The 26,101-nt window shown below is 40.8% G+C and overlaps 2 protein-coding genes across 5 annotated transcripts; one reads left to right on the top strand and one right to left on the bottom strand.

The window, feature by feature from the left end:
* Positions 1 to 4,625: 4,625 nt before the first annotated feature.
* On the bottom strand, positions 4,626 to 16,002 carry LOC138046036 (zinc finger SWIM domain-containing protein 7-like). Of its 2 annotated transcripts, XR_011131712.1 has the most exons (7): positions 15,831 to 16,002; positions 15,628 to 15,649; positions 13,233 to 13,335; positions 9,001 to 9,079; positions 7,652 to 7,677; positions 5,179 to 5,584; positions 4,626 to 4,928 (listed from the first exon to the last, which is right to left on the bottom strand). XR_011131712.1 is itself a non-coding variant. In XM_068892724.1 (6 exons), the coding sequence occupies exons 1-6, from the start codon at positions 15,904 to 15,906 to the stop codon at positions 5,435 to 5,437; spliced, it is 456 nt and encodes a 151-aa protein (XP_068748825.1). In that variant the 5' UTR covers positions 15,907 to 16,002; the 3' UTR covers positions 4,626 to 5,434. The 2 variants fall into 2 exon arrangements, 1 of the variants encoding a protein (XP_068748825.1); XM_068892724.1 differs by having other exon boundaries at positions 4,626 to 5,584.
* Positions 16,003 to 16,009: 7 nt separating this feature from the next.
* On the top strand, positions 16,010 to 19,940 carry LOC138046035 (phosphotriesterase-related protein-like). Of its 3 annotated transcripts, none has more exons than XM_068892721.1 (3): positions 16,010 to 16,118; positions 16,941 to 17,416; positions 19,127 to 19,940. In XM_068892721.1, exons 2-3 carry the CDS (start codon positions 16,973 to 16,975, stop codon positions 19,733 to 19,735), a joined length of 1,053 nt encoding a protein of 350 aa, XP_068748822.1. In that variant the 5' UTR covers positions 16,010 to 16,118; positions 16,941 to 16,972; the 3' UTR covers positions 19,736 to 19,940. The 3 variants fall into 3 exon arrangements, with proteins under 3 accessions (XP_068748822.1, XP_068748823.1, XP_068748824.1); XM_068892722.1 differs by having other exon boundaries at positions 16,028 to 16,118; positions 17,243 to 17,416; XM_068892723.1 differs by having other exon boundaries at positions 16,028 to 16,118; positions 17,240 to 17,416.
* The last annotated feature ends 6,161 nt before the right edge of the window (positions 19,941 to 26,101 follow it).

The raw sequence follows: 26,101 nt of genomic DNA, 5'->3' as shown, positions 1-26,101 counted from the left end.
ATCCCTGTTTTACTACTCTTGAAACAACCCATCCCTTTAATAATGCTAACCGTAACCCTAATTACAACTAAAGGCACTGTTTAGGCTTAAGGTTAGTCCATGTGATAGTTTTAGGTTTTCCAGTATTGCTGTGAACTGTGACCTGCTTTTCCTTCATGCCCCGTGCGTGCGGCACACTTATAAGTTCACTGCGTGGAAGAGTATACCACGCTTAAAGTCTGATTGGTGCATCTTTCATGGGAAGCTTTCATGCACGAGTTCATTGCAATTAAAATCGTTTCATATTTCCCTTCTTTTGAAGCAAACTTGTGTCTTCGTAATAATCAAGATGGCTACCGAAGTAAAAGGGTCACAGCAATGGGAGCTTTGATCATTTGGAAATTGTCCCTGCCTTATAGCCATTCCAGAGTTGTGCATAAAGTGGTGCAAAGAAAACAATTTACTTTCGTCCTCCGTGTCCAAAACCTGTGTGAAAACGCAGTCAGTTGGCAAAGACAAAGTGCCGCATCGGGAGATGGATCTGTTTCGCGATGCTCAAGAAAAAACTGCAATGGATAGCCTTCAATCTGCCAGAACACATATTAATTTTCTGACCGTAAACGTTCCTTGAAAATATATTAGCCCTAGCTACCTGTGCCCGGAAAGTTTACAACTGCCTACAAGACAAGGGCTAACATCATCTCACCGCAGTTAACCATCGCCTAAACTTCGTCAACACATGCAAACGAGCCCACAGCAGGGCATTGAAAAGACATGATGGGGAGTGAAACGAAGTATGCCTCGTACGGGAACATCCATGGATCTCTACCAAAGCTATTTACTTGGAAGTATCATTGAGCATATTGCCGATCTCTACAAAGAGCGATAAATCGCAAAATCCCTCTAAATGCACCGTTCGTGATCCTAAATACAGGAAAGGAAGAAAATATACACTTTGGAGTGCCTCGACGAATTTTTAAGCAGACAGGAAGAACAATTTCACGATGAAAAGAGCAGGTAGCCATTAAATTTCTTATGACAGTACTTTTATTTGGTTTGTTTCTTATGTTTGCGAATCTGAACCCTATTACAACGATTGCTTGAAACTCCACTTGTTGCGCTTATTCTAAAACTGAAAAATGGATAAAATTGCAGGAAAAGTGCCGAAATTGCAGGAAAAACTGTTCGATTTTCCGTATTTCAGACAGAAGTTCGACCGACTTTTTTTAAGTCCATATATACTTAGAAAAAAAACCTCTAAAAAGAAAGAACAAAGCGCCACAGTCCCAAAGGACGCCTATTGTTATCGCTATTGTTTTCTTGAAACAAAGGAGTGTATGCATAATGAAGTAGGGACCTGTGCGGAAATCTTGCCGTAACTTCTTCCATTAACACCCGTAAGCTCCCGTAATTCCAACATTAACGATCGATAACACTTCAAGTTTCAACTCCGAGTACTTGAAACATTACCAACTCGCATGAGGGAATCTTTGCAGACCTCCTTGTTAAAATTTTGTTTCATTAACATACGAGTTTGTTCATCTTTCGCACAAAAAAACTTTAACGTTTATTTGGAGCTTATAGATATGAAAAAGAGTGTATTATGCAAATAAATAATTATATTCATAGAAATTTTCATAGACAGTAGAAAGTGTTCCTTCAAGCTAAAGGTTAGGTGTCACCTTGTGACGTACACATAAGAGGTGTGAAATTCTCTCTCCCACAGGATTCGAACAGAAATGATTTTTGTCGATCCAGAGCCTCGAAAGTCTTGCCTTATTTACAACGACTGGCCCTATCTAACTCGAGTTGGGCTGAAGGTAAAGAACTATTGTTGAGAATTCAAGGAGTTTTCAATAATGATTAACTGGCCTCGTCAGACACTTTCTCTAGTAATAAATATCTCGGCAAAAACTCCCCACCGTGTTGCGGTGTCTGACATTTGCAGACTGCAGACTGCAGACCGCAGACTGGCTACAGATAGCGCTGATAAACAGTATTTAAGGGTTAGGGTTTAATAGGGGGTTCAATAATTGAAAGCTAACGTTTCAAAATGGGTTCTTAGACTTAAATACTGTTTATCAGCGCTATTTGAAATGGGTGTTTAGACTTAAATACTGTTTATCAGCGCTATTTGTAGCCAGTCTGCAGTCTGCAAATGTCAGACACCGACCGTGTTGAGCACTTCGTGTTAATTTAGGGTAAATGCAAAATATACTTAAATGGGAAAAAACTGTTCAGACTTGCGACATTTATCGCCTGCATTTCCTGGAAAACACACAAATGGGCATTTTACTATGTTTATCGATTTATTCATAAACAGCGCTTAAGCGTGCATTTCTGTCCGAGAGCACTTTCGAGAGTGCTTTCGGATGAATTTTGTCCCTGGACCGCCTGTTTACATGGAACAGTGCAAATTCTGTTACAGATCGCAGTGGTGTTCACATGTAGTTTTAGACTACAAAGTCGGAAAAGCAGGCGAAGGAGTTGACTGGGAGACAGTGAGGAGCAAGTACGAAAACATAACCAAACTATTTTTGGGAAAGTCCCATGATAACGACAAGAACAAATTCCCCCGAGGCGGCAGGAAGCTTCCACAAAGACAGAATCCTAAACAAACTAAAAAGTATCGTGCTTTTGGTTTTTGTAAAATTTGATTTTAAACAGGGAAATGTTACTTTATGGAAGTAAGAAATTAAGACCTTGAAACATTTTTGCCTAGCAACCAAAAAACCGCGCTAACCGTGCAAAACCTTGCACGGTTCGGGCGTTTTGAGGCGCGTTTACACGATAGGCGCCTATGGTCCCGTAGCGGAACGGATAAAAGTTCACTGTTTCTTTACAAAAATGATTGGAACCGTTCCACTATTTACCCGACCCGTGCCATTTTTTATCTGTCGTGTAAACGCGCCTCAAGAGTCCGTACGCATAGTGGAACCGTGCCGGTCCAAACGTTGACCTGCTTTTTTAAGGTCCCAAACTTGCACACTTAGCCGTTCATCAAAAATTCGTCCAGTTCCACCGGCCCCGTGTGAACGCAAGGTGGACCGTGCAATTTTTTGTCCGTGCACAAATTTGTCCGGATCCGTGTAAACGAGGTCTTAGATTCTAGGACGAGGACGAGAACGAGTACGAGATTTAACTGCCCGTTTTTAGCGAAAATAGTTAGAAAATTTGGAACCCGGTCGATTAATCTTACTCTTTGTTGGCAGCATAGGTTGCTCCGTTATTCTTATTGCTGGTAGCTGAGTCTTCTTGCTGATCGAAAAGTGCTACAGTGCTGTTGAATTGTTTTGACACAACAACATTTTTGCAAAACTGCGTACTAAAATGACGACGATATCACGACGGTTTTTCCCGCCAAAATGACGCTGGTTTGCACGGGCTCACTGGTGTTCTATGACGAAATCTCGTACTCGTAGTCGTTCTCGTCCTAGAATCTAAAGCTCTCTATTATTCACTGGGCACTGGGTGTTCAACCTTGTCCCCAGGGTCTCTCTTCTTCCCTTCCTGTCTCCCGCTCCAAGGAAGGGAAGAAGAGAGACCCTGGGGACGAGGTTGCTGTTGATCGAGAGTCGGACGAACAATCTATTACTCGATGTCAGCGCACACCAACCAACATGCCAACAGGTCAGACAACTTATGTCATACATATTCATTCATCATTATTATCATCGGCAGGTCGTCGGGGTGGACGTTGACTGACCAGTCTACAGGTGAAGTCGCTTGATGCACTGAAGGAGGGATGTCTAATACAAATTAAGTATATACTGAGTACTAGACTTAAAGCCCGACCCCTGGTCAACGCCTATGCTGTAGATTTACCCGTTTCGTTTTGCGGTTTCTTTGTTGTTGTTTTTCTTTATACTTTTCATATCACTACTGTATTTCAACACCTGATACGCAGACATGTTTGTCAACAAAAATAAGGAAAACGTCTACACAACAAAGTAAGTCACGGATGTGGAGAGAATTCAAGTGAGGCCTAACGCCGCTGTGCATATGATGGATGAAGAACCTTCGCTCATCCACAGCATCAGGAACTTCTTATGCATCACCCAAGAACAGAGAAAAATCTCTGACCTGTAGGGTGGGAATCGAACCCACGACCTTCGGATAGATCCATATACGTATACACGCTGCTTAGGACAACACTCCTTTACACTTGGCTTGGGCCGAGCCGATTTGTCCTCAAACCGGCTCCCACGGTCTGCCCCAGTCTGGCCTTGTAGCTCAGGCGGTAGAGCAACGGTGATCTAATCCGAAGGCCGTGGGCCGAGCCGATTCACTGTCCTTGGGTGATGCATAAGAAGTTCCTGATGCTGTGGATCAGCGAAGGTGCTTCATCCATCATATATACAGTGGCGTTGTTGAATTCTCCCATATACGTACACACTTGGGTTACGGATGTTTCCCATTTGTTGGGGAATTTCAGTTAGGGTGACTAGGACAAATGCCCCTCCGTGAACTAACAAATTCCATTGCGTAGAGAGAAGAGGAGAGAAAGGGAGAGGAGGAGGGGTGTAGGGGACAAACCGTGAAATCTCGTAAAGGCCCTTGAAGTGGGTTTGGAAACTGGAGAATCGGCAAATTGATTTTCTCAAACAAATACAATACACCAGCCGACGGAGTGGCTTCCATACCTACAAAGTGCGAATAGATCTAATTTGTTCCTGCTTGCCTTTGAACCAAAAACTTAGACCAGACGACGATTTTTTACTGATTAAAAATCTAGAACATTCTCCAACATTTTAAGTCGGACTTAATTCACGTGAAGAAAGAGGTTACGTTAGAAATTGAAACTCAGAACGGTTATCTCGGAATACTTCAGTCTTTTTTAAATGATTCGGTTGGGAAGTAATCCAGAGGAATTAATGACTGTGAAATATATGAAAGGCATATCTTAACTGATGTACCTCAAAAGGGGTATAGAACGAACTCGCAACTGACTACAATCATGGACAAAAGTGTTGGGAAGGTAACCTCATTTTACAGATACCCCCCTCCCCCTTTTCAATGTTGGATTTTCCAGGGGAGAAAAAGGGTGACTTTTGTTACCTGAAGAACTCCAACATTGAATATGGGGAGGGGGGCCACAAGAGCATGGTATTTCCCAAATACTTCAGCCAATACTTAGAAAAATCGAATTAGGTGTGAAGTGAGCTGATGCGCGCAACCTTCCCAACAACTTTTGACCACGATTGTAGCTTCCACATGACGTGATGACTTAGATGGTAGAGCAAATGTGCAGCGCAACCGCGGGTCATGGGTTCGAGTCCCGTTCAAGGTTGGGGTTTTTTCGGGATTCTTTCGCATGCATAAGTTGCTCGGGACTGCGATGATCATCTTCGTTCGCAGTAATCAAAGGAAACTGATAATCATCATTAAAGAGTACGGATAAATAAAGCAACGTTTAAAGTTTGTATACAGCTACGATCTAGGCATTACTACAAGTTCACTGGCCCGATGCAGTTGGATCTTCGTCGCCTTTGGCATCTGCTACCCTGTCGCAACACATAAAGGCTGCAAATTCCTCGTCACGTATGGCTTTATTGGTACATTCTCCAAGAGCCTCGGCCAAATGAACAGCAAGGAGGTGTTTGCACTATGGAGAGGTAAAAAAAACTTTCTCTCATTCTCGCTTGTCTGTCCAGTAATTTTTAAAACATGAAAACAGCAGTGGTAATTAAAACCCTTTTAACAAAACAATTAAAGTAATTATCTTTAATTAGTAGTCTTCATAATTAGGAGCACCTGCAGGCTATGACTTCAAGTGATCGTTTCGTAACCATTGGAAACGACTACATAACTTTGGCAGGAATGTGTCACTAAACCCCGGCTTTCACTAGTGATGCAGGCACAAGCATATAAGCAGCTTGTGCTAGGGAAAACGAACGTCGACATAGGCATCAAAATCAAAAGCTCACTCTCTCGATAAGCACTTTGTGCTCATGGAGCAAATATTGTTTAAATAAAAGTAAAAAATAAATAAGTAAAAAAATACGTAAAAAAATAAAATCAGGCACGGCAACCGTCATTTTGTTCAAATACTCAGACGTAGGGAATCTAGGACCAAGTGTTTTAATTGGCCAGACGCAACAAATTTCCTTGTGTTTATGCTGCGTTTCGTTTTCACACGACTTAGTTAAGCGAACGCAAGTATAAGCGCAAGCAAAAGCAAAAGGAAACACTTTGATCCTTGTGCTTGTGCCTATAGGCTGGTTTACTCGTACGACGCAAGCATAAGAATAATAGCACATAGCACAAGGTTCTTTACACGAACGATAAGCATAAGCACAAGGTGACACACGCAGGCGCAGTGAACAAACATTTTGGCGCCAAAATTTTAAATCCAAAATGGCGGATGCCGAGCAGATGCTTAGCGACGAGGAGACGTTGTTGCTTGTTCTTCTGTTGCGAAGAAGGAGAAGGCGAAGGGAAGGAGCAATAGAAAAGAAACCAAAAAGGGATTGGGTGAGGGAAATCTTGTGCTTACGTTTATGCTTGCGTCGCTCCGGTTTGCAATTTGGTTTCTTGTGCGCATGGTCGCTCATGCTTGCGCTAACGCTTATGCTTGCGTCGTACGTGTAAACCAGCCTTATGCTTGCGTCAACGCCGTGTTCTCGGTGAAATAAGCGCTCTTATGCTTGTACTTGTGTTTGCCCTTGTGCCTGACCTTGTGCTTGCCGCGCTAGTGAAAACCAGGCTCCGATCAGGAGTCGTCAGGAAACTATCAACAAGCGAAGATTATTTGAAGTTTTAGTCGAGTGTGATCATTTTAGACGCAGTTCAAACACGGACCAGATTGCAAATGCAACGGCGTTTGCTCGAGGAAAGACGGCAGCAACTGAAGCCAAAGGTCCGAGGTCCTATCAAAGTCCGGGTCTGAGCTCAACAAGACTCTTTTAGTTTAATAAGAAAGGCTTTTATGAATGAAAGAAATATATAAAATTATATATGTATATATTTGACGTGTGGATTATAAACGAAATGTAGTAGTGATCGTCGCACTTAGAGCGGTTTTGAATTGAGTGTCAAAAGTAATTAGCGAATTACTTTGGTTTTGCATCTACTTCACTCAGTGATTGGTTCACTTTTTCAACCAATCAGAAGTGAAACCAAAACCAATTGTGGCTCGTGCGTGCACATTTTCCCGCCTTTTGTGTTGGCTACGTGTAATTACTTCGAGTTTTGATTGGTTTACTGGATTGTCTCCGTCCTTTTTGATTGGTTAAAGTAATTACTATGGTTTTGGTTTTACGACACTCATTTCAAAACCGCTCTAGTAGGACAATTTAAGCAATCGTCTCTCATAGACACCTGAAAAATTCAGTTGGCCCCAACGGGATTCCAACCTATGACCTCTGCGATGCCGATGCAATGCTCCACCAACTGAGCTATGAAGCCGTACAGTTGGGAGACAGTAGGTTTAATTTGTTGGGCTCATTTGTTCCCGTGAAAGGACTCAATGAATGAAAGAAATGTATATATTTGAAGTGTGGATTATAGACGAAATGTAGTAGTGATCCTCGCACTTTGAAGGACAATTAAAGCAATTGTCTCTTATAGACACCTGAAAAATTCAGGTGGTTCCAACGGGATTCCAACCCATGACCTCTACCATATAAGACAATTTCACACCAATTTACTATTGGTCTTTACAGTTACTCACCATTAGAGATTCTGTCTTCACTAACACTGAAAAAAGATTTTTAAAATTGCCAACAGATTATTTCTCTAATCTGGAAAAGTAATTATTATTGCAAAACACGTTGACATTTACATTGCAGTTTGAGATCCAAATTTACTTACGTTTCCATCGTTAACTGTGACCAAAAAATTGCAAAGTTCTAAGCCTTGATTTCAAAAAGACACCTGTTTATTTTAACTGGAAATTTCATATTTAATGGTCCACCATTATTAACTTTGAGATCTTGCATGAGAGAACTGGATCGAGGAGAAAATGACGTCATAGGCCCACTAGTTTAAGCATGCAATGCGTGTGTACGCCGCAGAATTAATATGCTGCAGCACGGGAGTTTTGGGCTTTCAGACTTTTAAACTCGCGTCTTGCACTTATAATAAGCTTCACTCACGCGCTGAAATTTTAAGCCAGTGAGCCTTTGACGTCACTTTTCCCTGGATTCAACCCTCTGCTGTCCAATCGGTCAGTTTTGAACGTGAGTAATGGCGGACGGTGAAATCCAAAACTTGCACTTAAAGTAAACGACCTTTGGATAAAAGTTAAAGCTCAAAATTTTGCCAGTCAGGTGTTAAGCAAAAACACTTTCAAAATTTGAAGAAAAAAAGCAACTTAAAGGACGGTGCCTGCTAATTCAAAGGTATTTTTGCGCGGTTTACTCGATATGCGGGAAAAGCAGATCTTAACAAGTGTTATTGAAATACTAAAAGAAAAAAAAGCTCTAAAATACAAAGCAATCAATGTATGGCGTTTTTTCTTTTCCAAATTGAAGCCTAATTATCTCTGAAACATGCATGATAACCCCCAATTTTCTTTTTGAATACCAAGATCACTTGCTAAGTTCAGCTTTCTCCGCATAGTCTTAAACCGCGCAAAATATCCCTCTATTAGTAAGCACCAACCATAGGAAACTCGAGTATTTCGAGATGCACAGAACTTATGCGCAACAACAATAGTAGGCACCATCCTTAACTTAGGTAAGTGGAGTTGCAGTACTTTGAAATAAAAAAAAATATAGCTACTATTGGGTTCGAAAAATGACTGTCTCGTTGGCACTTTGCGATAGCTACTACTAGTCATTATTCAGTTATGATTAAAATTACTAAAACTACCGATAAAAATGAAACTCAAAATTGTACATGACGCATTCTCAAGTCTCTCTCGGCCGTTTCCCTCGTATGCGTGACAAAAGACTAGAAAAGCGCGCAGCTCCGAGTCGGTCAGCTAGCAGTCTGTCGATCAATCTTGCTGATAGTCAGTCACAATTCTGGCCATAGCTCACGTGACATATAGACCACTGTATGTGTACCAAAGCTTACCTGTGTATGTGTAAGATGGACATGTGCAGAACTCTCCTGTTATAAGACAGTTGTAGACCCGATTGGAGCTGCCCTCAACCTAAAATAAAGTCGTAAATAGCCTTTTTAAGCCATTATAACGTGATCGAAAAAGACAAAAAAACAAACAATGATGTTGAACATGTGGCGCAGTGCATTCTGGTTAAACGCTATGCTTTCTGGTGAAAAGTGATGATCTGTTCGGATATCTTAGCTGAAAATTGAAGTGTCCGAGAATTTTAAAGAATGATATCTTCATTTCAGAAATTGCTAGCTGAACGTTACCTTCTAAGAACTTCCCGACAAAGCATGTGCTCATCCGAAACTGCTAGGTGACCTTTTTAAGTGCCAAAAGTTGCAAAAATATCCTTTCCGAAACAGTAAGGGACTACCTTTCCCTGGTCGCGAAGCTTTTAGGTGATGTTTTAGTAAAAACATCTGTAGCTGTCTGGCAACGTATAACCTAAACTCTTAGAACAGCTTGTCTCTACCGAACACATATTTCACCGAAGATTATCATTGGGTACCCCTGATTATGTTGCTGCTCGCTCGATTCGCTCGCTCCGCAGCAATTATTATAACAGTGACACCCGTCCACTTTTATGCGGTTAATAAAACCGCCGGGCAGTTCTTCATCGCCAATGTTTTTGTTTGACGCTAGGCTACGCTCGTTTATAAACAAGGTTTTTTTTTATTTTGAAATGCATAGGAAAAACAAGTAACAACACCGCTTGCTTACTGATAAGATAATAGTTATAGCTTTGGCACACTTGTTAAATGGTTTGATCTCATCTTTTGAATCGTGCTATCAGAGTCTTGATCCAAACCTTAGAGAAATAGGTATAAAGTGTAGTAGTAGATAGTGGAATGGCATTTACTATCATTCTTAAGATGCAAAAAGGTAATTCCTACCATAGTCCCACGTTCATTGGAAGTACTCAGTCTTCTCTGCGCGTTTGTATAGGTAGTGAATCAACTATACCCAAAATTAAAACCTCTATACCGACTGTACAGACATTTTGCTTGTGCCTAAAAGTCGTTTCGCCCTGGCCTTTTTAATGACCAAAAAGAAAATAAGACCCAAATAAAAGTACTGAGGAATCTACGAAAAATGCTATCAGATTTCATATCTAAATGTCTGTGTTTAAAAGTTCAGCGTATAAATACAGTCAACTCTCTCGTAAGCGACCACCCTTGGTGCACGACAAAGTGGTCGCTTACGGGAAAGATCAACAAAATAAGTCTAACACTGGATTGATCAATTAATTACCTAAACATATTACCTAATCAGCTAAAATTAGGCAAATAGAAACTAATTTATTTGATTTTTTTCACATGCAACAAGTTTCGGGAAAAGTCGAGTGGAGTGTACAGTACTTGTCAATGTGTCTCATGTTAATGAAAATCACCTGAAATTTAAACCGAACAAAACCTAGGAAAACAACGTCAAACATGGGGTGCATATATTTGAAATCTTAATAATGTATTTACATTACTCGGTCGCATTCGACCGCTTATCTACGAAGTCTAGAATGCTCGATTGCTTCTGTGACTTCAGCCTCACGTCAACAAGAATATCAGACACTTTCGTGACTGCAGTGGACAACTCCTCGCAACTCTGATAATCTGCAAACTCAGCGATCTGAAGCACGAGATCAAGTGCTCCTTTAACTGTTTGCACCGCTGGGATTGGTAAGGGAGCATCGTCACTGCTACCATCACTGTCGGAATCAGTTGCTATTTCCGTCTTATTGCTGTTTTAGTGAGTAGCGATAACCTCCTCTCGTAGGGTCTCCCTCCAGTCAGGGTCGGCGGGATCTAAGGAGTAATAGGCCTCCGCATCATCGTCAAAGGCAGCATAGGGTGCAGCGTCAATACCTTTCTTAGACATCTTCTGCACCAGGGCTTCAAGGTCTGGTAACTCCTCACCAGCAAACGGGTCATCGTCATCTTCATCCAAATCCATGGCTTAGGGGTACATTCCAACATGTCTGAAACACTTACTGATTACCTCGCACTTGACTTCGTCCCACGCATTTACCATCCACCGCACGGCCATTAGGAGGTTCACAGACTTTACTATCTCGCTGGCAGAGTGTTCTCCGTCAACTTGACTAACGATATGCCGCAGCAACTTCCTTTTCTAGTAGATCTTCCACATCTTGATTATACCTGCATCCAGGGGCTGCGTGCGCGATGTGGTGTTCTTCGGTAGAAAGGCCACTTTAATGTTGGAGAACATGTCTGTCAGCGAGGGTGGATGGCATGGTGCATTGTCTAAGAAAAGGATAATATGCCTTTCCTCTCTTTTCAGACGGTTGTTCAATCTGGTAAGGATAGTAACCATTATCTCGGTTCTCATCCACGACTTCTCCTTGCTGAAGTACTGGGCACTGCAGGGGTATGATGGATTTGCCAAACGTGCGAAGCAGCGCGGTCGTCTGCTACTTCCTATCACAATAAGGGCCTCTTTGTCGCCCGCTGCATTCACAAAGGATGCAGCAGTTATTCGTTGCTTCGCATTTTTGCCGCCCCTACAGCGTTTCCCCTTTTGAGAGAGCGATTTCTGAGGCATCGCCTTCCAGAAACAGCCAGTTTCGTCCTCATTCCATATATCCCTCGGTGAGTAGCCCCTAGTTAGCTCTTTCAATCCTTCATTCCAGCTGTCTATCGTCTCTTGGCTTACATCTCCCTCTTCCCCAGCAATGTTCATTTGGCCGATGTTTTGTCTCTTTTTCCACTTGTCTAGCCAACCACTTGTTCCTTTAAATGTGTCATCTCCAATTCTCTCAGCTAGGAACAGTATTTAACTGAGAGACAAAACGGTTGTTTACGAAGTGGTCGCTTACGGGAGGTGGTCGCTATGAGAGAGTTGACTGTATGTTATTTGCCAGCTGGGAGGTCCGTCCGCTTAAGCTTTTTACGAACTGACCCTTAGCTGGCAAATAACTTGTTTATTTTTTTCCTCTCTCTCTCCCTTTCTTCTCTGAAATCACTGTTTCAATTGTTGACTCGCACCGCGCTTAATAGCAAATGTAGTATTAAAGTGACTAACAACCTGAACATTTCAAAGAGAATTATTTTTATTTGAATTCTATTTCCAAACCTCTTGTCTAATTGGAATTTAAGGTCATCACACAAGCTCACGCAACCAAGACTAGGATTCCACCCACCGTGAGCGGGCGGTATGAGAAAATTCCACCCGCTACGGGAACCAATCAGATTGCGGGGTTTGTTGAATTCCGCCCGCTCACTCATTGAGAAAAAAATAAATGCAGATTAGTTTCAAAGTCCGAAAGCCCGAAACTCCCGTACCACATATTAATTCAGCTGCGTAAACACGAATTGCATTCTTAAACTAGTGAGTCTTTCATGTCATTTTCCCCTTTGTAAATTGGCAGTTTCGCCTGTTTCATCTTTGTAAGGGAACTTACAAATTACTACTGCAACTACTATTGCTACTACTACTACTACTACTACTACTACTACTACTACTACTACTGCTGCCACTGCCACTGCCACTGCCAATGCTACTGCAACTGCCAATGCTACTACTACTACTACTGCCACCACCCCAACCACCCACCCCCATTGCCACTGCCACTTAATCACTAACACTTCCACTAATACCACTGACACTGCCACTGCCATTCTTACTACTACTGCAACCGCCATTCCTACTACTACTACTACCACTGCCACTGCAACTGCCACTACTACTGCTACCACCACTGCCACCACCCCAACCACCCACCCCCATTGCCACTGCCACTTAATCACTAACACTTCCACTAATACCACTGACACTGCCATTCCTACTACTACTACTACCACTGCCACTTCCACTAATACTAATACTACTATACGACTACTAGTTGTGCAAAAACTGTTTCGAATGAAAAAGTGTTTGCTTTGCATGAAAATACACAACTCATTACAATCACCAATATCATCTCAATGCAATGGAACCTTAATTAACCCAAGAGTCTGGAAGGCATTGAGGAATTTGGTTTGTTATTTTAAGAGTCTCTTTGTATCAAGGTCCTTTTCCATGCAGTTTACGGTAAATGAGCTAAAGAATTTTCATTTGTTATTCTGACTCAGTGCATTGTTCTGTAAAGGTTCATTAAATTGAGATTCAAACTCTAGAAAGTTACATTTAGTTCATGCAAAGCAACTGACAACTGAACTTACTGGTAAAAATCACCACTAACCTGATACAGCACCCTCCCACTAGTTGATGTCAATTTGGTGACCTTCTTTTGATCAACCAGATCCAAAGCATGCAGCAATGGCTGATGGAAAACAAAGTGTAATCTAATGGGATAAAATATGAGCATACTAGCTATATACAAATAATACCTGAAAATAACTGAAAGGGCCTTTCTCTTCTTGTATCGGGGCTTGAAATAAAAAACGTATAGCGATGTTTCTCGTGACGTCACTGTTATAATCTAGTCACGTGCGGAGTCACGTTGCCAGTAATTGGATATCTATGTTGTGTAATGCAGGATTTCATTTTCATTCTTTTTCGTGATCATTAAAAACATATAGCTACATTATTCGCTTCACCCTAGTTTATTGCATTGGCGACGAGGATAAAAATGGCAACCTACGGGAACGTGGGGGAATTTAAGGAGTCAGAGGAATCGTGGACTCAATACGCGGAAAGACTCGAGCAGTACTTCGCCGCGAATGAAATTAAAGACGAGAAGAAGCAACGAGCCATCCTGTTGAGCGTTTGTGGAAGCAAAACGTGCAGATTAATTCGCGATTTGTTACAACCCAAGAAACCAGGCGATGCAGATTTAAAAGAAATCTTAGAGAAGCTGGAAAGCCATTTTTCGCCGAAGCAAAGTGTTATCGTCGAGCGGTTAAAATTCCATAGCAGGAATCGTATCGAAGGGGAAAATGTTGCAGAGTTCGTCGCAGGACTCAAAGGGGGTTTCAGAGCGTTGCCAGTTCGGAACAACACTCGAGGACATGCTGCGAGATCGGCTCGTTTGTAGCGATGATCGCATTCAACGAGGACTGTTGGCCGAACGGGAGCTCACATTCGAAAAGGCGGTAGAAATCGCTACAGCTACCGAGATGGCTTCAAAGAATCTTATCGATATTGGCGGGAAGACACCCAGCAGTGACACCAATGTCAACAGGGCCGAAGAAGAAATTAAACCTCCACATTTTCAGCGAAAACAAGAGTGCTATCGCTGCAGGGGAAACCACGATCCCTCAAGCTGTAAATTCAAGAAGGGCAAGGGTACACATTGATTATGCAGGGCCACTTAAGGGTCACATGTATTTAGTGGTGATCGATGCACATTCCAAGTGGATGGATGTCCACCTAATGCACAGTACAACATCAGCCGCTACCATAGCGAAGTTGAGAGAAATCTTCGCGACCCATGGTCTCCCGGAAACCATCGTCAGCGACAATGGTCCCAATTTCACAAGTGCTGAATTCGAGAATTTTCTCTCAAAGAATGGTGTCAAACACACCAAAGTATCGCCATACCATCCAGCTTCGAATGGACAGGCGGAGCCAGCAGTTAGAGCTTTCAAAGAAGGGATAGAGAAGATGGAAGAGGGAACCATACAAGACAAGTTGTCACGTTTTCTACTCAAGTACAGAACAACATCACACACAACAACAGGAGTTACACCAGCAGAGCTGCTGATGAAGAGGAAGCTGAGAACTAAGCTTGACCTCCTAGTACCCAACACTGCAAGGCTGGTGAGACAGAAGCAAGAACATCAAAAACAGACCCACGACCACCACGCCAAACATAGGGACTTTGAAGGCAATGATCTTGTGTTCATAAAGGACTTCAGTTCCCCCAAGTCCTGTCAAAAAGGTACTGTGGTGCAGACGACGGGCCCAGTCTCAGCCCTAGTCGAATTACCGGATGGTCGAGTTGTTCGACGACATCAGGACCACATGCAGAGGAGCCACAGCACAGACCCAACAAAGTCTAATCCTTGAATTGTGGTACCAGGAGTGGTGCTGGGGACAGATTGCACAACAGACGCAACCCAACTGAGTGGCCCACCCAAGCCAGTCGTGAGTTCAACTGCTGCACAAGAGGCTAAACCATTATGCCCGGTTCGTGACCGACGTTCACCCGAACGTTTCAAAGATTATGGACTGTAAAACTTATGTGACATTGCTTTTGAATATTGATTAGCGATCTGTAAGAATCATTGCGTGACAGACATTGTGTGAAAGACACTAGATTGATTTTATTATGCTTCTATACAGTGTTTCTTTTTTAGAATAGCAAAGGTCTTAAGGGGGAGGAATGTTATAATCTAGTCACGTGCGGAGTCACGTTGCCAGTAATTGGATATCTATGTTGTGTAATGCAGGATTTCATTTTCATTCTTTTTCGTGGTCATTAAAAACATATAGCTACATTATTCGCTTCACCCTGGTTTATTACAGTCACCTATTGTTATTAATATGCCAACCAGAACCCAATTGGCTGTTGAAACAATGACTTCTTTTGTTCCTTGGTTGGCAAATTTGAATATCAAAAGAAATGTGACGTCAATGTTTGTAAACAAGAAATATCGCTATATAGTCGTATACCAGTATACCAATATACTTACGCAGAAAGCAATTCATCTGTTACTGAAATAAAGAGAGAATAATGAAATTGTAAATAGGATCAGCTCCAACACTTTGTATGGGCGTTTATTATTTCTATTTTTACTTATTTTTTAATTGACGAAAGCAAAGCTTAAGCTTACTATTTATTGATTTTTTTTGTATTATTTATTTAAGTAAAAAAAACTATTAAAAGAAAACTCACATTGGCCATGCTGCTCCTTTACTAAACGAACTTCCACAAAAAGCTGATCAGCGACATGTCGAATTGAAAGAGCCATACAATATTTCACAAGTTAAATACTATAAACTTTAAAGTCGTATTTAGCGCCCTTGTCAGCCATGTTGAATGCCGACCCAGGATCTCACGAACAGGGGACAATGAGGTAGTGTAGCACTCATGTAAAAGTCACGAAATAAGCTCAAGGGAAAGTTGTTGTTTGATGAAGGAAGTTAAGACACGTCAGTGCATGAGCGTTTGGGACTTCGTTTAGTAAGTCTTTTGTATAACGGTATCGCCAGTCCATTGTATGTGGTGATTGGGATCATTCCATTCCGCCCTACCCCTACTCAGGATGACGAAAATCCGAACGCGCCAAATTTTTTGGTCAGCCGAAGGGTATGAAAAAGGAACGCTAAAACAAAACAACCGATCAGTTAAAGTAAACAATCAAATTGCAGGGAAATGAAATACAAAGAAAGCCGTTGTGTGGCGCATTTTCAAAACTTTTCTTTTAATGAATGGATGAAGTTAATTGGTTACAATTTCTGATTAATGATAATGAGCTTCTTGAGGCGGAAGTCCTACATTTAGGGAAGTTTCTAGCTGATTGACTAACATCCTGCATTTGAGCAATTAAATTGTGGGATTTCTAAACGGTCAGTGTAAAATGCAGACTGCAGACTGCAGACCGGGGGTAAAATGCAGACTGAGGTTATAATTTAACTGTTGAAAAAGCCCAAACTCATTAGAAATGCTAACAGTTAAGCCTAAGTATTGTTTTAGGCCTAAATTTAGGCCTAAGGTTAGCATTTCTAAGGGGTTTGGGCTTTTCAACAGTTACGTTATAACCTCAGTCTGCATTTTACCCCTGGTCTGCAGTCTGCGTTTTACACTGACCGATTTCTAAATGGCTCTGATATAAAAAAGTGGGAGTTGATTTTGAAAATGACACTTACGATCAGTTGGTACCAAATTTACACTGAATACCCAAACAAAGGATCCTTTTGTTGTGGTGTCAGATTGACAAAATGGTTATACTGGTATAGTGATCTCTATGTGGTGTCATGTTAAAAGTCATTTCCATTTTTGCAGTTTTGACGTGTAAAGCAGTAAATCTAAGAAACATGACATCAGGTCAAATTCAGACTGTTCTTGGTCTCATTGATCCCTCCACATTGGGTCGCACTCTTACTCATGAGCACATTAAAATGGATTACAAATGTTGCCTTAAATCACCCTGGAGAAAGTCAGATGCCGAAAGAATGACTAACTCTGATTTTACCTTGGCTAACTTGGGATGGATCCGCCAGAATCCCTACAGTCACTTATTTAACCTTGCAATGGGTGATGAATCATTTGATGATATGGTGAAAGAATTGAATGCTTTTAAGCAGGAGGGAGGGCAAAGCATAGTTGAGGTCACCACCATGGGGATTTCAAGGGATGTGGAGTTCCTAGTAAGAGCTGCCTCAGCAACTGGTTTGAATATCATTGCGGGTACAGGTTACTATTTGGATGACACTCTTCCACCTGGAGTGAAGACTTCATCCATAGAAGAACTTAGTCAGGTAAAAGGAGGCTTATAGAAAAAAAGTCATAACAATTATAAGGCACTGTTCAGGGTTGGAGCTCAGGCAAGGGCTCCCAAAATTCCTTTTTACAATAATTATATCTTATTAGATGTTTTGGTGTGTAGTATTGCTGCATATTTTTACAAGCCTGCTAGGAAAAGTCACAATACAAATGATGAGTGGAAATACTTAGCGATATTACACACCAAAACATCTAATGAGCTTTATTAAAAACTGGATCATTGGATAATACGATTCGAGAGTTTTGATTGGCTAAGCCATCATGGGTTATGAGCCATTATACCATGATCTACAAACACGGCAAGCATATGCGTGATTTTTTGGGCCTTTTTATTTTTATTGTAGTCTAGTTTTCTATATTTTGGGGGCATTTTTAATAAAACAATTATTCCACTCGCCCTCGTTGGATATGAGATGATTATAGCCAACGAAGCGCTACGCGCCTCATTGGCTATCTATCATCTCATATCCAACGCGCGCTCATGGAATGATTGTTAAATTTATTATCCAACTTTTTTTCTCTATATTTTTAGCAAGTAAATTGTAAACAACTAAGAATGTGTGACAGATTTGTATGTGATAAGTGTGGGACAAAGGTCAGCACCTCAACTAGTTAAACGGGTTCTCTACTGTACAAATATTGTGGAATAATTGTACTTGTTTCTTGCGTTTTTTGCACAATAATTATTAATACAGATGGATAATAATGATAATAATTAGCAACTATTCACCATAGTGGAGGTGGCTAGTGGTGGATATTTACCCAGCTGGTAAAAAGTATATTTTTATAAAAAAAAATAGTAAATAGTATATTTTTATATATTTTTAGTATAAACTAAAACAGTGAGATAACATAGCACAAAAAGATGATTATTTTTAGCTCGTTTATTCCTGCAAAGATTTCAACATTTTCAGGTGCAAATTCCACGCGAATTGCTCAGAGGTGAATAGCAAAGGATATCCAGAGTTTGAGTAGCCAATTAACGTGTGCGTTGAACACGATCCACTGTTTTAGTATATACTAATAGTTATTATTATGAGAAAAGTTCTGTTTGCCTAGAGCGCTTCCTGAAGTTTGGTTTACCAGAATTTTTCCTTGTAAAGCCATTTGTATTCCACACTTGGACAAAAAAAACACTAGGGAATAGGTGAAAACTTGTTCAGATCAAGTGCCTGTGCCCAATTCAATGTCTGAGAACTACCTCTTGTGCCGATGCCCTTTCACAGATATGGTGACCAAAGTTTTCACAAGGCACCGTAAAGGTTTTTTCAGACCAGTGTCCCTGTTGGAGCACCAGGCGTGGGCATTGAATGGAACCTATGAGATTCTCATACAAGAAAAATTCTGTGATTCCTGACTGGAGTGCCACTATCAGACTTTGCTCTTTTAGTTTTTCAGTAAACGGCTTTAATAGAGGTATTGAAAAAATGTGCATCGTTGGGGTTTTCTTGAATTTTGCAACGCAGAGGCCTATTCGTGATAGACTTTTCTGAAAGAGAAAACCCTCTAATCAGGTCAGTTTATTTCCTACTCATGTTCAGGAAATTCGTGTCACGGTAAAAAAGTGACTTTTTGAACACCCTTCCAAAATCTTGGTTTTCCACTGAGTTTTTTGTGACCTTGTTCTGTCCACACAGTTAAAGAATCTAATCTTTATTTTTTATGAAGTTCATTTTTTTTTTCAGACAATGGTCAAGGAGCTCACAGAGGGTGTTAATGGTACATCAATCAAGTGTGGTGTAATAGGAGAGATTGGCTGTTCATGGCCACTGACACCAGTTGAGAGAAAGTCTTTGCTAGCTGCTGCTGTGGCACAGTCAGAAACTAGAGCGCCATTAATCATCCACCCTGGACGGAATGAGGAGTCACCTATAGAAATTGTCCGAATTTTGCAAGAGGCTGGCGCAGATATTAATAAAACAGTCATGTCCCATCTTGACCGTACTGTGTTTGACCAATCAAAGCTATTGGAATTAGCGTCGGAGGGAATTTATCTGGAATATGATCTCTTTGGCATTGAGGTATCGTACTACCAGTCCAATCCATCTGTTGATTTTATGAGTGATGCACAAAGAATCCAGAATATTAAATTCCTGGCATCAGAAGGATATGCAGATAAGATTGTAATTGCCCATGATATTCACACTCGTCATCGGCTTGTCAAGTATGGTGGCCACGGATACGCTCACATTCAAGTAAACGTGATTCCAAAAATGCTTTTGAGAGGGATTTCTCAGGATGTGATTGACAAGATTCAGATTTCAAATCCACAAGCTTGGTTAACTTTTAAATAAAAACTGTCAATAGTAAGAATCTGGTTCATCAAAGTGTGACACTGTAAATCCTTTATTATTGCGACGCTCCGTTTAACAAGGCACTCCCGGTCATTACATTCCTGAGAAGAAAACAATAGGAGATGTAAGCGAGGACCAAAATGAGGGGTTGTAATAATAATAAAAATAGTAATAATAATAAACATCATCATGACCTTTTTTTTTATGACGATGTGTTCGTTGATGTCCGTCTCTCCAGACAATAAGCGCGAGATTTTCTTAGTGCTGGATATCCAAGACTTTATAAGTTCTTAGAATGAAGATGTAACGGCAAACACTACAAGTTTGACGTTCTCTTCATAGATTGAATTAATCTCCATCTTTAATAAGGGATTCCCTCAGGCTTTTCTTATGTCGAAGCTCTTCGGTCAACACGCTCTTTGAGAATGTCTCGGAAGAATGTTTCTATTTACGACACCTATGCTGGTCCACTTTGGAGAAAGTTGGTGTAAGGTCGAAAATCTTCACAAAGACGAAGGAATTCAATGGAACCGTGGCAATTTGTATGCTTTTTACCGCACTGTTCTAGTCTTCTGAACAAGTGGAGTTGACTTATCCCGTTTTAAAAGCCTTAACAGTAAGGGTTTTTTTAAACAATTTACGGCACGGTAAAAATTAACGGTAAAAAGCGACGTTTCGACCGTACTTCAATCATTATCAAGTAAGTATGAGAATAAAATATTTATAAAATATTGAATTCCTTTGTCTTTGTTCGACCTTACACCAGTTGCACCAACTTTCGCCAAAGTGGACTAGGATAGCTGTCGTAAATGGAAACGTTTTTCCGAGACATTCTCAAAGACCGTGTTGGCCGAAGAGCTTCGACAAAAGAAAGGCCTGAGGGAATCCCTTAAGTCGGAGATTCATTCAATCTATGATGAGATACGTCAAACTTGCAGTGTTTTCCGTTACATCTGCATTCTGACAACTATGAGTTTCGCAAGAAGCACCAACAATAAGTCTTGGATATCCAAACCAAGAAAATCTCGTGCTTATTGTCAAGAGAGACGGACATTGACGAACATATCGTCAACAGCTCTTCGTTCAAGCTACCCTTTTTTCAATTATTACATCGATAAATATATAAAACACGAGAAAAATATCATACGTATCAATATGAATTGTAAGCAGGTAGTTAAACTCCATCTCATCATCATCATCATCATTTAAATTTAATAATGATAACCATTTAAATTTCCTTGAAATAGTATCAGGAAATTTGAGTCGCTACAAAGGTTGAGCTTCTACAGATATCGATGGTGGCTCTGCTTGGAACTGCAAGATTGCTTAGAAAAATTCTAGAGACCTAAGGCTGCGGGTCGTAGCTTACCCTCTGGATATCTAACCAAGCTTAAGATCTACCTGAGTGACCAGGAGCAATATATTTATGACAATAAGCATGGTATTCAAAGCCAACATTTTGGGTTTTTTTATTTTTATGCTAATTTAGACACTATTTTGTGCATTTGTGTGAATTAGCAAATCGTTTTTATCATTATTATTATTATTATTATTATTATTATTATTATTTTACCATTCCCATAAGGAAACTGAATGACGAACACAGAACACAGGGGAGGTAGATCATTGGCTCTTCACAAGTGAAGCTGAATAGTTGGACTTGATCGGGCAGACTGTTTCGTAAATCTTGCCTGACAATTACAGCCGTCTTAAAAATTTTGTTGTGTTCATATACGATGGCGGAAGGGCGGGTCCTATTGCCGAGATCTCGGTGAACGGGATAGAGAATTTAGAACAAACAACAAGAAATTCTTCATTGTCTTTTCTTCTACGATTAAGTTCAAAATAAGTTGTTTTGATAGATAACCTATAGATGTAACAATTTTGATATTGCTACTACCAATAAAGATAAAGTATTCTCGCCAAGCTTGTGCGTCAAATTTCCTGCTTTAGTGGTCTCGTCGCGGCCTTTCATTTCGGTAACTGGGCAGAAATTTCTCATATGAATGGAAACCAATTTCACCATGGGTAACCGATCCAGTCCAGTCAGCCGGGATATTGTGAAGAGACCTTGTGGAACCCTAAAGAATGTGTGACTTTTCACACCTGTACTTGCTCAGGTCAGTCAAGTCAATCAGTCAAATCATCAATAACACTTTTTACAATGACTGCAAAATTCTCGCGCGCTCATTTTCATTGTCAATAAGCGGACAAACACATAAATTTAAGATTTATGCGGTAATGACGCGTGTTTTAGATAGCTCTTTGGTTTCTATTACGCGACATTGAGGAGTGCATCTTGTTAAGCAATTATTGGTGTTTCATTTGTTACCATGACATTGACGTTACGTGAAACAGTATTATAGAGTAACTCCTTCTAAAAAGAAATTCCCTTCCAAGTTGTTGAAAGTGCTTTGAGCCACCGCAATGCTGGCTTTCTCAACCCGAACTTCATACCTTCTGGATAGCGTGTGTTTTCACTAGTGCAAGGTGAAATACAAGAACGGCCAAGGATCCCCTACGAGGTATTTAAGGTTGAGTTGAATCAAGTTAGGGACCTACGGTCAATCGTCCTTATCCGAAAAAGGCGAGAAATGTTTTAATTTAACCTCATTACAAAGGCAGTTACTCGTAAAGAGGTTTCTCTGGCATGATATGCTATAGCTACCGCTTTCCTCTTAGCTGATGCAACCTGCACGAAAAACCTCTTGAAAACTGTACGTAGTGCTTTCTTTAATAGCTAAAAAGTCAGCGGCTTCCTACGCATCCATGAAGATGAAGTCAATCAAGCTGAGGAGCCGGTGTCACAGCGTTTTGTGTTCCCCCGTGTTATCTGTTCCCCCGAACACTAATGCTGTGTGTTCCCCCTTCCTCCCCCATGCATAGAACATTTCAGTGTTATGTGTTCCCTTCAAGATGGCCGACTTCAGAGTACAACAACACACTGAAAGGAATATGAAAATAAAGGAAAGAAATCACGCCATAACGATAAATATGATAGCAGAATATGAATACAGAAAGTATTCTAAACATTCATCAAAGCTAACCTTAGGCCGAAAAACTTTGTGTAGGCCTAATTTATAGGCCTAAAGTTAGCTTTTATGCATGTTTAGGATACATTCTATATTAGTAAAACAATGTCCTGTGACCTGTAAAAAAGTACTAGTACTGACAGGTTCCTATGGGTGGGGAAGGGAGAACACACAGCACTAGTGCCCAGTATTCGGGGAAACAGATTACACGGGGGAACAAAAAACACTGTGACACCGGACCAACACTCAGGGTCTTTAAATAACTGAGAAGAACTGTGTTGCCTTTGTAATTACACCCGCAAATGGTTACACTTTCAAGTCTTCTCGGATAAGGACTGCGTAGGCCCCGTCTCACAAATATCTTCCATGTTTATACGTTCTCTGTGGTACGTTAAAGAACCACACTATTCGAGAAGAGAAGGGGATGAAGTTCCCGGTGTTGTGGCTGTCCTCTGTGAGTGTGTTCTTTCCAGCAGAAGTGGTGTAATATCTCTAAAAAGGCTTGTGGTGTATGAGGTCACCTAAGCAAAAACAGCCATAGGTCAAAAGGACTTTGCCGAGTGCTGGGACATGTAGATGTAGATGATGTCGAATACTCAAATTTGAAACTTGGATGCCAAATCCCGATGGTGAATTTTGGCGGAGATATAATTCCATGGTAAGCTCCCCTTTCTTCCTTTTAACTTCCTTCCTTTCTTCCTTTTAACTTTATCACGCATTTGTTTGTAGCTCCAACTACCATGTTATCTATAATTATTAAATTTGCGACTTCGGATATTGCGTTTGTAGCTTTCTGATCGGTGGCCTCATTGTTAGTGTGCTCGACTCTGGAGCGAATGGTCCGGGTTCGGGTCCTGACCGGGGACATCTTTTTTGTGTTCTAGGGAAAGACACTTTACTCCCACGGTGCCTCTCTCCACCCAGGTGTATAATTGGGTACCGGCGAAATGCTGGGGGTAACCCTGCGATGGACTGGCATCCCATCCAGGGGGGAGTAGAAATACTCCTAGTCGCTTCTTGCCATGGAAACCGGGATAAGCTCCGGCCTGATGGGCCACTTGGCTCGTATGCAGACTTTACCTATCTACCTAGAAAATGGAAACTGGAAAATGTCAAATCGTATAAATATCTTGGACTCATAATGAGTCCTTTTGGAAACTTTAATCTCGCTAGAGTTGAAGAAAGTTGCACTTAAAGCACTCTATAAATTACGAAAAGAAATGGGAAACCACTTCAGAGAAAATATAAAATTAAAGATGAAGTTATTCTATGCACTGATATCTCCCATACTCTTTTATGCAAGTGAAGTGTGGGGGGTTGATAGCAATGGGAAATAAGAAAAGGACCCAGCAGAATTAGTTCAAAATAAATTCCTAAAGTGGTTGCTGGGAGTTAACAAATACTGCAACAACAATGCGTGCAGGGCTGAAACAGGACGGTTCCCAATGTCAATTGATGCTCAATGTAGGAACTTTAAGTTCTGGTTAACCTTAACCAAAAATGAATACAAATTATCCCAAATAGCATACAATGACATTAAATGGAAGGAAAATAAGGCTTTCTGGAGCAAAAAAATCAAAGGCTCATTGGAACAGATAGGATTAGGAGACCTCTGGATGAAAGCACACTATGTAGACATAGGAATTGTAAACATTATCAGGCAACGACTCAAGGATATCGTACAAAGATGGCTAAGTGAAATAAATAACGACACCAGAAAAGATGCTAACCAAAGCAACAAAATGAGAACCTACCGGTTATTCAAAACGATAGACAATTACAAATGTGAAGACTACCTATATCAGGTCACCAATACACGACACAGAATAGGCCTAACAAATAATTAAAACTGCGACTTAGTAACCACAAATTAGCCATAGAGACAGGACGTTACTCGAGACCGCTCAAGAAACCTGCGGAAAGAATTTGCCCAATTTGTAAAATAGAAATGGAGGACGAATACCATTTTCTAAATATATGCCCTGCTTACCAGGAAAAACGATGTTCGTTACTAGACTATTTGGAAAAAGAATATAGAATAACAATAAGCAGAATGTCCGCTAATAAAATATTCATGTTTCTGATAAACCCCCCTAGCGGAAATGTTAAAATACAAAAACTAATAGCAAAACATATATTCGAACGCTTTGAAAAAAGGAAAGGGGAAGACGTATAAAAGTAAATACTCCAGGACTTAATTAATTAATTAATAACCTTTTAGCCATGTATATTTTTGTTGTTTGTAATTGTTACTTATTTGGAAATTGTGGTCGATATACTATTTATTGTATAAGACTCCAAATAAAACATGTCTGTCTGTCTTTCTGTCTACCTATCACAGATCCACAGTGGTCAGTGATGGGTCCCCTGTTATTCCTTCTTTTCATAAATGACATTCCCGATGGCATCTCTGGTAAATTAAGACTTTTTGCCGACGACTGTGCCCTATTATATCTGCACCTTACATCCGACGAGTCACCGCGTTGTCTTCAACGTGATCTGGATAAGCTACAATTGTAGCTCTCTGCTCCACTAAATGGAAACTTGACTTCAATCCATCGAAGTGCTGCGTGCTGCTTATCACCAACAAGATGGCGGTCTCTACCATACACCAAGACAGTAAGATCTAGTAAAACGTATTAATTGGGTGCCCTTAATGTTTCGTTTTCAATGTCATTTACGCTTTTACACCCTCTCGTTAGCTGTTCTTGTTCTTTATTGTCCCCTTATACTGTCATTTACACCTTTTTTGGCGTTCCATCCTAGCACGTATTTTTATATAGTTTCGATTCTGTCTCGTATATAAGTCCAAAGTTTTGCATGTTGTTTTTTGGCCTCCTTCCATCATTTGTAGTTGCGCTAGTCGCAGTAAGTCGCAGTAAATCGGTCCTAGTGATCAGCAGTGTCTGGTTTCAATTACCACAGCTTTCCAGTATTCGTAACAATGTAAGTATAATCGTCTCAGTTTTGGCCGTTTCGTTATTACGTGCACAGCATTCACGTTTTTATTCATATTGTATTTTGCAGTTTCAACCCGTCTCTTCCACATCGCCAATAAATTGTTTTCCCTTCTTTTTTATTTCGCATTGTGGCTTTGTGGAGTCTGAATTGCTGAGCTTTGAGGTCCGCTTATGGCAGTTACAAAGACTACTTCCTGTCAGGAGCCCATCTGGAGCGTGCAACTTCCATACAGCGTCTGTGAAACGGCGTTTTCACAAGTAGGTTTATTTTTAGACTAGCCCTTCCCGCGAATTAGGTCAAAAAACAAAGGCAGTTCCGGTTCGGTGACCCTATGACGTCAGCTTGATTTCTTGTAATTGGTCATCGGACTCCT

This window comes from Montipora capricornis, chromosome 4 (genome assembly GCF_036669925.1).
Source record: "Montipora capricornis isolate CH-2021 chromosome 4, ASM3666992v2, whole genome shotgun sequence".
NCBI lineage: Eukaryota > Metazoa > Cnidaria > Anthozoa > Scleractinia > Acroporidae > Montipora > Montipora capricornis.
The sequence above is the reverse complement of the archived record's forward strand: the minus strand, read 5'-3'. Positions and strand labels throughout refer to the sequence as shown.

Bases quoted from the DNA above. Each gene is read 5' to 3' on its own strand.
- LOC138046036 (XM_068892724.1), bottom strand. From the start codon at position 15,906: ATGGCTCTTTCAATTCGACATGTCGCTGATCAGCTTTTTGTGGAAGTT. The intron at 13,336-15,627 runs GTAAGTATATTG...TTATCCCATTAG, and splicing joins ACAGATGAATTGCTTTCTGC to ATTACACTTTGTTTTCCATC. The intron at 9,080-13,232 runs GTTAGTGGTGAT...ACTTTATTTTAG, and splicing joins GTGGGAGGGTGCTGTATCAG to GTTGAGGGCAGCTCCAATCG.
- LOC138046035 (XM_068892721.1), top strand. From the start codon at position 16,973: ATGACATCAGGTCAAATTCAGACTGTTCTTGGTCTCATTGATCCCTCC. The intron at 17,417-19,126 runs GTAAAAGGAGGC...TTTTTTTTTCAG, and splicing joins CCATAGAAGAACTTAGTCAG to ACAATGGTCAAGGAGCTCAC.